At 32.7% G+C, this 16,852-nt stretch overlaps 1 protein-coding gene across 9 annotated transcripts in view; it reads left to right on the forward strand.

Annotated features, from left to right (window-relative positions):
* The window catches only part of Slob (Slowpoke binding protein), an 82,026-nt gene extending 73,350 nt beyond the window's left edge, over window positions 1-8,676 (forward strand). For 5 of the 9 annotated variants that reach the window (XM_076419479.1, XM_076419470.1, XM_076419471.1 and 2 more), the window contains exon 9: window positions 3,905-8,676. In XM_076419479.1, coding sequence (XP_076275594.1) covers window positions 3,905-4,025 — 121 coding nt within the window. In that variant the 3' untranslated portion in view covers window positions 4,026-8,676. Of the gene's footprint in view, window positions 1-113; window positions 160-3,904 lie in introns of all 9 variants that reach the window. The other 4 variants (XM_076419477.1, XM_076419478.1, XM_076419475.1 and 1 more) reach the window with 3 other exon arrangements.
* The last annotated feature ends 8,176 nt before the right edge of the window (window positions 8,677-16,852 follow it).

Genomic DNA, 16,852 nt, shown 5'->3' on the forward strand with positions numbered 1-16,852 from the left:
TATAGCAGTTACCTAAAGGTCGCTATTAAACTCATCTCTAATTCTAATGATCGCAACTTTTTTAACGTGCATGTGGATATTTATTTTTATTTCTATCATTTTCTTTCATATAGCAGACTAATTTCTGAAGATTTAGATCCTTGGTTTGCTTAAATTTTGGTAATGTATTCATTTGACACCGGCTTTTTATTTAGTAAAAACCTCTAGTAAATTCAATCTTATATTGCTTCCGTATTGTGTTGGGTCAGGGAAATATCTTTACAGTATATCCAATTAAAAATTAAACCATAAAAGTGATAAAGAACAATTAAATCAGTTATTGGAATTAATTCGTATTAAAAATGATGTACTTATTATTGCTTTCCCTCACTCCGTTCAACATTATTTTTTATGCAAAATAGCTGTTACTAAGCCTTATAGAGAATACTTTATCAAATATGTAGGATTATGTGTTGAAAAAGTTTTGTACATCAATATTTTAATATAAAAAAATCATCCGCTAGTTGAGCAAACACACAGAAGTTGTGAATTTGATTTGCAAGATAAAATGAGATGAAAATCCGACGAAGTGATAGTTGATAAAAAAATTGGAAATATCGTTTGAAGAATTATCTAAATCAATTTGATAATTGATTTGTAAATATGAATGATGTTTTGTTTGCATTTTGTTAGTAGAATGTTTTCTGTAATTTTTTTTTTAACCTACTGGTAAAGATATAAAGAAGTATAGTAAGACTTGCGTTAGTTAAATGCATTCAAAAAGTTTTTATCTAATGCGATAATGTTTAAACAAATACGATATTTTCTTTCTTTGTAAAATTAAATTGTAAAATGGTCTTATGAATTAGCGATGTCGTTCCAATTCACATTCCAAGTAATATTCGGCATGCTCATTACATTGCCGATTGCCAAATTGCAATATCTCTTATAGTTTCCGAGATATGGGCAATCGAAATTTTACACCTTATACTCTGTTTCTAACTTGGGTCAAAATTGTAAAATGGTCTTATGAATTAGCGATTTCGTACCAATTCACATTCCAAGTAATATTCGGGATGCTAATTACGTTGCCGATTGCCAAATTGCATTATCTCTTATAGTTTCTGAGATATGGACTATCGACATCTCACAATATTGGCTCTGCTTCTACTTGGGTCAAAATTGTAAAATGGTCTTATGAATTAGCGATTTCGTTCTAATTCACATTCCAAGTAATATTTGGCATGCTCATTACATTGCCGATTGCCAAATTGTATTATCTCTTATAGTTTCTGAGATATGGACTATCGACATCTCATAATATCGGCTCTGCTTCTACTTGGGTCAAAATTGTAAAATGGTCTTATGAATTAGCGTTTTCGTTCTAATTCACATTCCAAGTAATATTCGGCATGCTAATTACGTTACCGATTGCCAAATTGCATTATCTCTTATAGTTTCCGAGATATGGACTATCGACATCTTACAATATTGGCTCTGCTTCTAACTTGGGCCAAAATTGTAACATGGTCTTATGAATTAGCGATTTCGTTCCAATTCACATTCCAACTAATATTCGGTATGCCAATTACGTTGCCGGTTAAAGTTAAAGGCATATTAAAGTAGTTCATCTTTGGAGGAATACATGTTATAATTTATTTTGTTATATATTTTCTTTGTTTATAAGTTTTCAATTATCCCAATTTATTTCCTTTGAAAAAATATTTCTACTTCTAATTTTTTTGAAGATTCTAATATGGATTTCGGCTGATCCCAATATTTATCTTTTTAGCGATATTTTCCAATAGGTTAGGGTACAAGATCTATGAATAAAAAGATGTGTTGTATAAAAATTAAACTATGTACATCTATACGTGTTGTACATAGTTTAATTTTGAATTTAAATTAATTTTGAATGAAAGACTTTTTAAATTTCATTTAGGAGTAGCATCTTGGTTAAGAAATATTATTCCACAGCGGGATCTATAATAATTCGGTCTGAAATGCAAGAACAAACCTTCCTCTGCTTATGTAAGAGATTCTTTAATGTTTATCGTCGTTTACTTTTAAACATCATTCCTAGGCTAATGCCCAGAAATCTTTTATAAAAAAAGTTATTTTAAACTTTTTTAGGATTAGGGACTACAAAAGTTTTGTTTCGTTTCTAGATTTAAACAAATAATTTTTATCGTAAATGTAACGTTAACTTCGGACCAAAGCAGATAACCAATAGCAATATATCTCTCAATGATTTTTGGATTTTAACCTCCAGCCCTCTGGTAATCTGAAAGCGTACCTGCCCTGTTCGACGGCAACTGACAAACAGCATGTTTAGCAACGTTTTACATACTAGTTGCAATAAAGAAAACATAAAGGAAAAAAACAAAAAGTATTGGTATTTCTTTAACAGCTACTATATTTTCAAATATAACCAGATTTTGTATGTCCTTGGTCACCCAAACAACTATTTCTATATTTATTTTCCATTCTATGTTCATCATATTATATTCTTTCAGTGATTATCTATCAACAAAACAACTAACTTTTTGTCATAGTTTGGGTTATATTATGAGAAGTATATTTGATTCAGGAAAATATCTATACTAAAAAATAGTGGGTAGATTCCAGGAAAACAAAAGACATTAAAAGGGGATAATTAAACAATATATCTATTGAAAGAAGGTTCTCCTGTGTACTTGATTGGACATCAGAGAGATGCTCTGTTTGGTGTCCTTGGACTAAATTTGTTGAAAATATATAAAAACCAAATCCATTTCAAACTAAATAAACTATGCCATATGACGAAAATACTAAGTGATTGCAACTGTATTTATTTGAGATAAATTGATATAATGTATATTAATCAAAATATTCGAATCAGAAAATCAATCATATTCTACAAGTGTTTCCCATCATTCTGACAATATGGTGTTACCTTGTCGGAAAAAGTATGTTGATTTAGCAACGATCCAATCGTCGCATTCCTTCAGCATCTCGAAATGTTGTGCCAATGAAGCCAGGCCGAATTATCTGATCAAGTCATAATTAGAAGATCTAGTTAGAACGCTGGGTGCAACATAATTGATTGAATTTTTTTGCAATCACACCTCAACCGATTGGTTTAATTAATCGATAAATATCTATAGTAACAGTCTCATTGGCCTTTACCTTCATAATGCACTATATATTCTAATCTTCTACAGAGATTGTCCTCGATTACTCGATTGTCCACAGATAACGTTTTTTGCCTGACGTGCAATAAAACCGCGATGTTGACAGGTTTGAAAAAATGGCATTCAGTTCGGGTAGCAAACAATTTTTTCCCCGTTTAATTATTCCTATCCTCTCTCAGTAAACATCTGAAAATAGTTAATTCATCAGCTGCTAAGTTGTTTGAAAGTTATTTGAAAGTTTTAGATTTAGTTTAAAAGTTTTACAATTCATTATCTTTAAACTTTTTTGATCGTCCAGTTTTTGTTTGTCATCGATATGATAATCGCCACATTTGAATTATTGAAAACAAAACGGGCATTACTATAGCGTGTATGATCCACTACGCTTGTAACAGCTATATTACTTAATAGTACTAAAAGGAAAATCGTTATTTTATATAAAGAAATGTCAAAACCACTGAATTTAATAACTATTTACATTGGTACTTAACATTTTCAAAAATAAATATAATTCCTCGAAATACGTGCAAGCTCCTAATAAATAAAGATTAATTTAAATTTTAATTGCATTCCATAAAGCCATTATAAAGGACAGTAAATAATTTTCTCTGACCTAACATTTTTTTGTACAACTTTTTACCATTTTCTTTAGTATAGATTGAGCACTTAGAGCAATAGAAAACTCAACAATATATGTGTTTATGTTTCTAGATGTTTTTTATCCCCTAATTTTAGGCGAACAATTTTTTTAGACAAGACACTATAGTGGTTATAGAAGATTGTAGCAAGAGGAAGCTAGAAGATATTACCGAAGAAGACAGTGATCTTAGCGATAGTAATAGCATAGAAGGAGATGACTCTAGACATAGATAGTAGTAAATTTAGTTTAGTAGATTTAATTAGATAGTTTGCATTATCTATATTCTCAAAAATATAATACGATATGTGACAAAAAGTATTCAAATTATCAGAACAAGTTTATTGTGCCAAATTTTAGGAATATATTTGAACAGATAATGTAAAAATCGCTTTACAATCTATAATCAGATCCAACCTCCGGAGAATCATCTAATAGTAACTTACTTAATTTTAGAATCGTATACTTTTTGTCAAATATTGCCAACAACTTATGAAATTAGTTGCAACTCTTACATTTAACAGAAAGCATTCACCTATATATAAATATAAAAAGATACATTTTTTATAAACAAAATACTTCACTGGCAGCTTACCTATTATAACATTATTGTAGATGTAATACATGTCAAAACAAAATATCTAATAGCTTTAAAACAATTTTCTTTCTTGAATTTATTTCATAGAAAGATAATAATGGTAAAATAATAAAGTAACAAAACAATCAAATTATTTTAAGCATAATGTACGGATAACAAAAGGTTTGAATAAATTAAAGGCCACTATTAGGTTGTACTGCCGGACATTAATATTACGTGAAAATTTTTTAAAATATATTTTCTATACATTAAAATTACAATTAACGCTCAGGAGATTAAAAATCAAAGATTATCAGTTATCACTATGGTAAAATTTTAACCTACCTCGGCTTAATTAAATTAGTTAAGAGTTTATACAACCTTCGAATAGATTGTTATTTTTTTAGTTTAATCTTTTCATAAATACAAAAATAATTTTCAATCTCAATAAAACTTAATTCACAAAACGACGTAGCGTCTAGTAACTGAAACATATATTTTTCTGAGAAAAAAATCGGTGTATTTTTGTCATTTTCTGTCTCGTCATTTGTTCTCTTGCCATTGACAGAATCAAATTCTTGTACATTAATCGAATCTATTTCTTTTCCTTTTTCCTCATATATTTTCCTTAAGAGCTTCCTCTTCCAAATTTCTAGGGTCGCCTCCTCAGCTACATTCATCTTGTACAACTCACTTCTATACTGAATTACAAATTATATATTTTTATACTTCCTAGGAATTATTTTCGACCCTAATACATTTCCAACTTTGTCGTTTTCGGGATTCTTTCATTTATTTCACCCTATGTTCTCTTTCGCCTCTAAAAATTTTAAATCTTTTTACTCCATAAAAATACTGACTTGCCGTTTTATCTTTATACTGCAATCCCAGCACCCCTTTTCAAAACGATGTAAATTAAGGTAGTATAACCCCTTAATGGAGGTAGTCAAATTTAATTATTTAATAAAAATTATAATAAGAAAAATAAGAGATATGTTATACTTAATTTTTATGTTTTTTTAGAATTATAAGAAAATATAACCCCTTTTACATAAATCAAAGTAACTGTTGAACTTGAATGAATTCTAAATAGAATCGTAATAATTTAATAAATACTTCAGAAATAAAGCTATATAGTATGCACAAGAACTTAAAACAATATAAATATAAATAGAAAATATAAATATTTTAATAAAATATTTTAATTATAATTAATATTTTATTATTTATTTATTTAATATTTTATTATAAAAATATTTTAATAAAATTGAATTTATATTGCTCACGAAACGTCATATAAATGTTGTCGTAAGTAAAAAATTCACTAATGTATAAATTAATAATAAACAATTCAATATACCAAATTTTAACAGGACAAATCTTAAGGTAACATGAAAATGATAGAAATTAATGTAGTATACGTACCATTCAATAAATTTGTAACAGTATGATGAAAAGATATGGTAATCGTTAAAATGTGTGTATGGTAAAATATGATTTCTTCTGCGCAATATGTTATAGCTATGGGGTTATGTTGTGTCTATTGATAGCAATCTCTTAATGTGTGAAACGGCAATAAGTTGTATTGATAGCATAATATAGATATTTTGAGAATTTAAAGCAATATTTTCTTGGAAAAAAATATCTAACAAATGAGGCATTTCATAATTAAATATATATTTATCGCATTTGAAAGGTTATGCAGAAACATAATTTTTATTTATAAAATACTCTTTACAAAGTCGACTTTGATATAATTCGTTATAAAAATGTACAAATGTATTAAAACATAAGTTAAGATTAAATAATATAAATATGAATTAATCTAATAAGTAATCAAATAAGTTTAAATCTTAAAAGATTTGGTGTATAGCTATGTTTTCTGAACTTATTTCTAACTTGAAATTATTCATGAAATTGTACTGTCCAACATACGTTGTGCCAAGAGACACCATATGGAAACAACTGTTATATTTTTGAAAGTTGGCTAAAAAGTGGTTAAAATCATTTCGTATTCCAGAAACTAATGAGCTTAATTAATCTGGTAATTGGACCAACTGTGGCAATTTACTTTTCCACATTTACAACGTAACCCAACCCACATTCAGCGCTGCAACAATTGTCATTTCCCCAATTATCATTGATTTGTTGGAATAATAATCTATTTCCGGATTGTAGTGGAATGCTGCTCGTTCCTGGATCACAAGAGCACCGCTCCTGTGGAGTCTCTAAATTTCACTGTGTTGTGCTCGTTGTTGGTCTATTTGATGTGCACAAACTCATAGCATATTAAGCCAATCTACTTCATATCTACTCACTCTAGAAAGCAATTGTATCATAACAAATAACTGTTATCAAACTATTAAAATTATAAATTTTGTGTCAATTTCTTCAAAATATAAATCTCTACGGACCTCCAAAAGTATTTTAAAATCAAAATTAGTAAAATAACATAGATCCAATCGTTTTCGAGTTTTAGCGAGACGCGCACTAATTCATTTTTAAATACTGATTAGTCTTAATCTTAAATCTTAAATAATTAAAGTCTGATTGAGTTGGGATGAGACCTACTAGAGGATAACAATAACTCACCCCGAATATGTTGGTCTGTTGCAAGTTTCAACGATTCATTTTTTATAGATTAAATTAAATTAATTTAGCATAAAGTTCTGTTTGAAACCACATATGCTCATTTTGTATCAATAATTGAATTACTTAAAAATTGGATTGAACGAGTTTTGTTATGGAATGCCCCATTTGTATATATATATATATATATATATATAACAATAATTCTTTCATTAATATGTTGTGCATGAACATAATCTGCTTTAAAATTCATTATATTTTTTATGTTTACATAGTATTTGCACTTTATTATATTTATATAATTTAATTTATCTACGAAAATAACTATAACACTCATAATAGTTCATGAAAGTATAATCACTTTGTATTTTTTTACAAATACGTTATTTTATTATTTTTAGGTTCAAATATGTTTACGTGTTTTCAAATAAAAATTTCTCTGCGTTATTTTTAATCATATTTTTTGTAATTATTTTTGACTTAAATTCCACAGTTAATTTAAAACAAAATATGAGCATATTAAGATATAGCTTTCATTATAGTTCTTAAATTAAAAATTATATTATTCACAAAAAAAATACAATTTTAATTAAAAGGCAAGTATAATTTTATAAGCAATAATATTTAAATTAATAAACTTGAAACTTGTCCATATCGTTTTATACATTTCATTAGCAATCGCAATGTTTTATTTATTTGTTTAACGTTTTAATTCTATTATATAGAAAAATTCATAATGTGCACTTAGTGACAATGAAAATTTATTTATCTTAGGTTTTAAATTTTAAGCTATATTGGATTTTTAATAATATTTTTTTCATAACATATATATATATATATATATATAATATGACATATTATATATTCATAGTCAAGTCAGTATAACATAAAAAAAACAATATCTTAATTTTGCTTCAATATTTGAAGTTGAAGATTTGAATTAAATCAAATAATATATTATAATTTATGAACTAAAAACTATATAACCAAAGCAATATAAACACAAAATGCTCCACATATCCACATAAAAACGTCCACGTAAAATATATGTCACGATGATTTATTTGGTGTCAGAACTGGTGATTTAAAGCTCAGGAATGTTAGGCATAAATTATTCTCAACAGGTAATTCAAGAATCAGAAACTACTAATTGCTTGAATTTATTCGAGTATAAAGATAACTACAAATAAGAAATGGGCAGGAAATGAAGATATATTTTTAACATGCATACATTGTTATTGTATGGAGTTGTATGAAAACAGATACGATGAAACCAAAATGTAATAAACACAACAACTTCATATAATCCATAACATTTTCTACAACAGTCTGTAAATAAATCACAAACTAGATTTATATCAAACCTATATTATGTTAAGAGTATTTAAAATGTTTTAGCAGCAGCCTAAACTAAGAATATTCCATACTAATTGGTTTAGTCTGCTGTTGTATGATCTTTATAATGGAATATAGAAGCTAACATTTTCTTTTAGCTGGCAGAAAGGATATACTAGATTCCCCAAAAAGAAGAAAAAATCAAAAATTATATACCGTTTATACTGTTATAAGTCGGGGGGTAGCAATAAAATATTTTCATAAACTACTAGATGATGAGCTCGATATTATAACGATATAGTTCATTTTCAACGTTATACATGTGTTTCAGTGTTTTTCCTAGGTAGTAATATTATATGAAATAATAAAATCATTATTTCTAAAAAGCTTGTGTTTTATTTTTTCTCATACACCTTGGTCACGATTAGTATTGGCTAAAATTGGTCTCCGACAGGAAATATGATATGGTAGTTGGAGATATAAGTAGTTCTTTGTCATGCATTTATTTATTTGCATCATATTAGATAAAGAGTAGATCAGACTAGACTGAAAATCAAGCAACTGTATTGTGGAATACAACAGTGTATAAAATGGAATGGCCCCAAAACAATACCCTGAGGAACTCCAGCCGAAATAGGTTTAAGTGTTAAGAATATCCCTTCATGCTTCTTCTTCTTAAACTATTTCTCGAAAAGATGTGACTCCAGTAGCTGACAATAGTTCCATTGTAGGAATTATTAGTTCCAAGTGCCATACCCGGTCAAGTATTACTTTTCTTTAAAAGCCTTTTTAACAACCGCACTTTACTCTGTCGATTTGGTCGATTGTTGAGTGGTAATTTCGAAATCTAAGCTGGAAGTATGATATTTCTATAAATGGTTTAATAAGTTTTACATTTTCTGAAATAAATTTGATATCGCAATTATCAGCGAAACAAGTCTATAAGATCCGAGTTGTTCGGCCGGTTTGTCAAGTCTTTAAGCATAATTATTTTAGCAACTTTAAACATTCCGGAGCATGCTTCAGTCTCAAACAGGTACTTAATATGTATGCCAACATACTGATTGCTTTTCGTGGCAGCTCTTTCAACAGCCCAGGTGATGTATTATCATACGAACCTGAGTTAACACACAACTGGATACTGTTGTATGGGGGTAAAAGTTATGACTGTAGCGACTGATGAGACCATTGCAGCCTGGAAAAGGGGGGGGGAGCTTAGCGGTGACGCGGTGTTAAGCTCCCAGCATGTCGACCAGCTCGCGAACAAGCGCGTTTTCAGAAGAACTTGAGTTGTTATTTGTGGAATGACTGAGATATGAAGTGCTTGATTTCTGGAGTGTCAGTTTCCGTATGAATTTGATTATTTCTGACAAACCATGGAGTATTTAATATTCTCCTGAGCAGCTTATTTTGGAAAACTTGAAGGCGTTTGACCTGGTTGGGTGTAACAAACTTGAAGTAGACATTAGATCCGTAGAGGAGTACGGACCGAATTAACATCTTGTAAAATAAGCATTTGATGGGGATGGGAAGTCTGCTAGAAGGGCAGATTAGAGAAGATAACAGGTTTGCTATCCCTGAACCTTTTTGGATTGCTTTCTGGATTTGGGAATGCCAACCGAACCGCCGGTCGAAGTGGAGACCTAGGTATGTGACGTTATTCAGCCATGGAATTATAGCGGTGTCTATCTTAAGTTGCGAGACGCGCAGTGCGTAATGCTTCTTATGGAAAATGATGGCCTGGGTTTTCAGGGGGTTGATTTGCAACCTCCAGAATTTGAACCACTTGACCGCATGATCGAGCTGCTTTTGTAAACGTTCATGAATTGTAACTTCGAACCTGGCGGCCGTGAAGAAAGCAGTGTCGTCAGCCTAAAACGCGACTTCAATGTGCTCTTTTCTCTGCAGATTTGAAATAAAGAGGTTAAATAGGCCTGTAATCAGATGGAGATGATTTTGTCCTTTATTGGGTATAATCGCTATATGTGCGTGTTTCCAAGACGCCGGGAAATGTTGCAGCCTCATAATGCAGTTAATGATGTTTGCCAGTTCTGCTAGCTGCTTATGCGGGAGCTTTTTTAACTGGGTAATCGATATTCCGTCGAAATCTGGAGATTTTTTGGTTTGAAGTTTGCCGATCATAGTCTGTAGAGACTTTGGAGACACGAAATGGTTGAGAAGAAAGGCTGGGGTTACTGGTCCTTTGATGGAGTTGGATTCATTGATGACAATGCCATTGTCTTTAGCTTTCGTGTTCTCTGCGGGTGGGAGGCATTTCATTTGAGCTTCGTAGGTATCTGCAAGGAGCTCGACTTTTTCTTGGTCAGTGACTGCGAAATTTCCTGTAACCGCTGACTTCAGGGGGGGATGACATGATGACTGTGCGTCTTCCCCACGAGGCATTTGGAGACCTGCCAGAAGGAAGGGGAGTCATCCAGTCTTTAGTCCGCGAGAAATGAGTTCAATTTCATTGCTCGCGACGGCGAAGTCGAGACGGCCGCTCTTACCCTTTTGCATGCCCTATTCACTTCCTTTTTGTCTGTAGCATTAAAGGTGAATCGAGCTAATTTGCATAAACCGTTTTTGATGCGAATTTCACGTTTAAGAGAAGCGGGAAGGTTGTTTTTCCACGGCTGGGGTTGTGATGAAATTTTGATTGTGGCAGATTCATGAGCAGACTGAATATCACGAGTCAGCTTGAGTACGGCTTCATCGAGCTGTTCTGGTGTGTTAATTTTCGGAATTGGACCGGATTTCAGGAGAAGAGATTGGCAATTTTTCCAGTCGGTAATTTTCATGAAACTTGTTAGTGGAGATTGAGAAGGACCGGATGATGATCAGAGTCTAGTTCGTCAAAGACTCGAAATTCGGAAGGGCGATTTACGTCTTGAAGAATAAAGAAATCAAGGACTCTTGCTGCGCCTTGAGAAACTGTACTGGGGTGATGGGTGGGTTCATCTGGCAGGGCAAGACGGTAGCCCAGATCTGCACTTAGAGCTACGATGGCGTTACCTGTGGGATTCGCTCTGGAACACCCTCAGGTGGAGTGGTAGGCGTTGAAATCGCCACCTATTATTTTTGGAAATTATCCTTCGACGATGTAATCACGAAGGGGCGTTCTTGGATATCGATTTTAATGGAGGTTGTTTCGAAGTTGTTTACTGATAACGAATTCTATTGTTTCTGTTTTTGTCTAAAGTGTTCGAAAGAGAGACGATGGGAAGGTTTCAGGAAAGTTTCCTGGATGAGAACGATGTTGACGTCATAGAATGTCATGACGTCTTGCAATTCTGCTTGCTTTCCGCGTAAGCCGTTTGCATTCCATGTCATCAGTATAAGAGATTTCGGAACAGCCATTTCGAAGATTTAAAAGGCTACTGGAAGTTAAAGAAACAGGTAAATGTTGCCGCTTAGGCGGCGACATTTGGGAAAAGACGAGCAAGTTGGTGAGCCAGGGCGATCACTTGCAGGAAAGCCTGCGGGTCAGTAAACGCCTGCATTAGGAAGGTAAGGTCCGGTGTATTGGTTGGAGCAGGAGTTTGAGTTGAAGCAGGCTGGGTGGCGCTGGCTAGTTTTTGGGATAGCTTCCTGTCACCTTGGTTACTCCATGCAGAACCTTGTGGAGGCCTGGATTCGGTCGGAATTTTTGGTTTCCTTGGAGCAGGACGGCAGCTAAAAGCGGTGAAGTTTGCGGTGTGAATTTCACCGCAATTGCTGCACTTTGGAGGTGCTTCTGGGATTTTGGTACAGGTTCTAGTGTCGTGATGCCCGGCACATTTGACGCACCGTGAGGGGGCTCGGCAATACGAGCTGGAATGCCCGAAAGGCTGACAGTTGAAGCACTGCACTGGCTGGCCGTTTGAGTTTGAGGAACAGTCGCCGAAACGGTTGGCACTGTTTTTGCTGTGGAGGTCAAGGTTTGTTTAGTGGCCTGGCTACTTACCTGCGCAGGCTGGGTTGGTCTTGTGGTAACTTGTTTCGGTAGCGACTGTGGGACCGTCCTGGTGGTCGGCTTGTTTTGCACTAGTCTGGTAACAAATTTTGTAATCGAAGGCTGTACGTTAGCTTTGGCTTTCGATCCTTTAATGATTGAATGGCCGGCTTGGCTACCGGATTGGGTTGTGATTTGGAAAGAGTTGCCTGTTTCCCCTTGTTGCCGGCTTTCGGCAGCTGGCTTTCCTGAGGTGGAGTTATGGGCCCTCTCTTCCTTTTTTCCACCAAGGTGAAACCGTCGTCTGAGTCTTCAGTTTGGTCTGACTGTTGTGCCGGTTTAGCTGATGTCTGGGTCTGGGTTTCTGTGGCAGCGAAAGTCTTTATTTCCATGGCATCTTTTTGATACTCCATGAAGTCTGTTATTGTAGCAGTGAGAATTTTTATTTCTCCTTTAAGATCTTCGGAAGCCTTTTCGCTCTTTTCCAGCTTTTCCGCCTGCTTGTTCAGGGCGTCTGTCTGTGCTTGAGCGAACATTTTCACTTCGGCTATCTGCTTTCGCAGGTCTTCATTCTGTTTTTTTAAATCTTCTATGAGCAATTCTCGGCTGTCTTTGGAAGATGGTCCATTAGAATTAGGAAAGCTGGGATAATGGTCAGGAGGCGACGTCGACTCTGGTGTACATGACGCCATTGCCTTGTCTTACAAACGCTTTTTTGGCGTAGGCACTGGTGGAAACGTGATAACGGATCGACCGTCTCAGAGAAAGTTTCGGGTAATTCTCGGAAGCGCAGGTAGATTCGGCGGACCGGACACGACCGATCTCTTCGAGAGCCAGCACGGAACTTCCCAGTTTTTTGATTAGTTAATGTAAATTGCCCTTCAAAGTCATTTGATTGGCTCATTTCTTCTTTAAATTATAGAGCAAATCAAATATATATTGTATTTAAGATGGATTATATTTATTTTTTCACATATGTTGAAAACAAATAACAAATTGTTCATGTGATGATTCTTGTCTTTTGTATTATGCATTTTTACTTTATACCATTTAGGAAATATTTCATTGAATGTGGCTTGTACTTAAAATGCATTGTTTTATATTTAAACCCAGAATGTAGCAATAGGAAATCATTGCTAAAATTCGCACTACAATGCATACATTTTTCATATGAAACGTTATTATTGTAGAAATTTAGTATTGTAGAAAGGCAAAACTTTTCATCAAGGTTTAATGAAAGGAAATTTAATTTTATTAAATTTAATTTATCAATGATTATATTTAATGTCACTAAAAATAGATCACTTTGCAAGGATGCATTAAAAATTATCGTGGTCCAGTATATTCAATATAACAGTTCAATTCAAAAGTCCCCGGTCTACAATAGTAAAACATTTTTTTTTTCAAAATTAATTTTTTTTATTCAACATAATTCCCTCCATGAGTGATATACTGATTATAGCGACCCTCCAACTTTTCGATACCATATTTGTAGTTCGATTTGTCCTTTTAAATGTGCTTTAAAATAGCCTCAGTTTTGGCGATCACCTCTTCATTCGACGAAAATTTCTTCCCAGCCAGCATTCTTTTGAGATCTGAGAAGAAGAAATAGTCGCTGGGGGACAGATCTGGAGAATAAGGTTGATGAGGAAACAATTAGAAGCCCAATTGATGGATTTTTGCCATCGTTTTTACTGACTTGTGACACGATGCATTGTCTTGATGTGTCTCAAATGCGGCTGTTTTTCGTCCTTCAAACGGTCCAATAACGCTATGTAATAGTCGCTGTTGATGGTCTTTCCGTTTTCAAGGTAGTTAATAAAAATTATTCCATGCGCATTCCAAAATAAAGACGCCATAACTTTGCCAGTCGACTGTTGCGTTTTCCCACACTTTGGAGCTGGTTAATTGTGTGCAGTCCACTCGGATGACTGTCGATTGGACTTCGGAGTGAAATGATGGAGCCATATTCCATCCATTCTCACATATCGACGCAAAAAGTGGGGTTTATTACGCTTGATCATCTTCAAACATTGTTCCGAATCATCAATTCATCGTTGTTTTTGGTCAAAAGTGAGCTCGCGTGCCACCCACTTTGCTCAAAGCTTTCTTATACCCAAATATACGTGAATGATATGATGTATACGTTCAGTTGATATCTTTAGAATGTCTGCTATTTCATTCAATTTCAATTTACGGTCATTCGAAATCATTTTGTGGATTTTTTAAAAATGTTTTCGTCGGTAGCAACCTCTTTTGGGTGTTCATTTCACCACGTCTAAACTTAGCATACCAATCCTTGATGGTTGATTTTCCTGGGGCAGTGTCCGGAAACTCGGCAACAAGCCAAGTCTTTGCTTCAACTGTATTTTTTCCCTTCAAAAAGCAATATTTTATCAACACGCGAAATTCCTTTTTATCCATTTTTTCACAATAACAAAAGTTGCTTCACTGAAAATGCTATAATTCACAAACTAATGATCTGACAGCTGTCAAATTTATACACTATCTTTTGAGGGTTAGGGGTAACTAACACATGGATTTAATTCTAGTAGCGCCATCTGTGTGTCGGCCGGGGACATTTCAATTGACGTCTTATTGAGCTGGCGCGTGCGTCCCCACTGTTAGAAATATTTGAATATTCTCAGTCTTGCTTGAGACGTCGTGGGTGACTCTGTGTCTTAATTATAACCAAACTTCTGATATCGGCATAGTATTAGTCTTCAAGACGTAAAATATCCTCTGTATTATTTTTTAAATTAAATGGTAATGTTCTTAAGTTTTATATTAACCTATATATACCATACAGGTATATATATATATATATATATATATATATATATATATATATATATATATATATATATATATATATAGTAAAAATGACCTTTAAAAAACAGTAAGATGATATTAATTTACAAAATATTTTTTAGGAGGTAAAAAGAAAAATACAACATAATATTAAATTTTTAATTATAAATTAAAGGATATGAAACAGCGCACCTAAACTATGCCATAAACATTTACTAAACTAGCACATTTTTATATAATACAAATGTATTATATATAAATAAAATTTTATAACAACTTCCTTGCAGATACATTCATTTATACTTCTCGCACTATTTAGTAATTAATTACAATAAAGTTGCAATAAAACATTTTCCCAAATAAAAAGGCAAGGTTAATATATTTAATGGAAATAGGGCTTACCCACTAAAAAGCCACCACCATATTTAATGTAATCAAGACTCAAGTCCCTAAAAACTCAATGATGTGAATATTTTGTGTTTTTTTTAAGTGTATATAACTTTTCTTTCCTTATCGTAGTCTACCTAAAATTCATTCGTAAGATAATAATCACATCGATACTTTTATGGAAATTACTACCATAATAATTACTCCTTATATAGTTGTATATTAAGCTCCTTGATTTTTTGAAACTTCTTGTTCCATGAAAAATTCTTTAAGCAATAATATTTTTTTCTTTATCGTCCTGTGCCTTCGAACTTTCAAAGCCTTACAAATTTTTAAAATAAAGATTAGATTGTTTAGCCTCTGTATTATGGATACGACAACTATTTTGCAGAAATGAGTATGTATGGATACTAAAATCATTAAGTTGAGGACACAGAGAAGGCAGACGATTCTTTTTGTCATCGGTTTTAGTTGTGCAGCAAGCTCATGGTGAAATGCATGTCGGTTTCTTTCTCTTGCTACTAAGTATGTCTTATTACAAACTTGACATATTAATTTACCTACACTACAAAAATTAAGTCATTTAATTAATTTATCCTAGTTGTAACAACTGAAACTAAACTTACCTTTGATTCTCCATTTTTGTAATCCTATTAAATTGCTAAAATGTTAAAGTAAAAGGCCTTCTTATTAAGCAAAATGGAACGTCAAAATATAACTTTATAAAAAGCCGTATCAAACACTTTGATAGTTAAAAAATGAATGCCCAACCTTTAATCAAAGCAATATGATACATCGCCATATTTTTTGAGGTGTGCTTGCAATAACATGCAGTGTTGTCAAATATAATGGCAATAACTATATATTGTACTAAATACAAAAAACGTATGTACTCCATTATTATTTTTTGTTCATTGTATTATTTTCAAAACAAAATATAAAAGTTAATATCAGAAAATCTTGTTAAATATATTATTTTTCTTCCAGACCACGATGATTTTTAATGTATACTCACTTTACACAATTTTGTAATCAAAATGTTGGATATTTATGAAATTATGTAACATACCTAAATAAAATTTATATTATTAATTTTGTATTATATTGAGTTTTGATGTTTAGTTTAATTATATTTTAAATTTCCCGGTTATTCAGATTGGATTACCGTCGTGCCCCTAGTGGTAAAATGAATCTAAACTTTTTTATGATTAATATGTGGCAGACTGCATTCTATGTTCTCTACCCCTGGCTCCAGAAAACCACATACTTCCGTCTTTATTTCGACGAAAGGTTTCAGTGGTCATCCCAAATCAAGTAGAATATCGGCAAAGCGGAGTGTATAGTCCACTATAACCACTACTCTGCAGCAACACTATAGCAAACTACTCATTCCCCCGAAACCAACTGGAAAATATAGCTTAATAGCTTCAAAT

Source organism: Rhynchophorus ferrugineus, unplaced genomic scaffold (assembly GCF_030347505.1).
Source record: "Rhynchophorus ferrugineus isolate W39M unplaced genomic scaffold, kcgeb_rfMv2 rfM1, whole genome shotgun sequence".
In the NCBI taxonomy this organism is placed as follows: Eukaryota; Metazoa; Arthropoda; class Insecta; order Coleoptera; family Curculionidae; genus Rhynchophorus; species Rhynchophorus ferrugineus.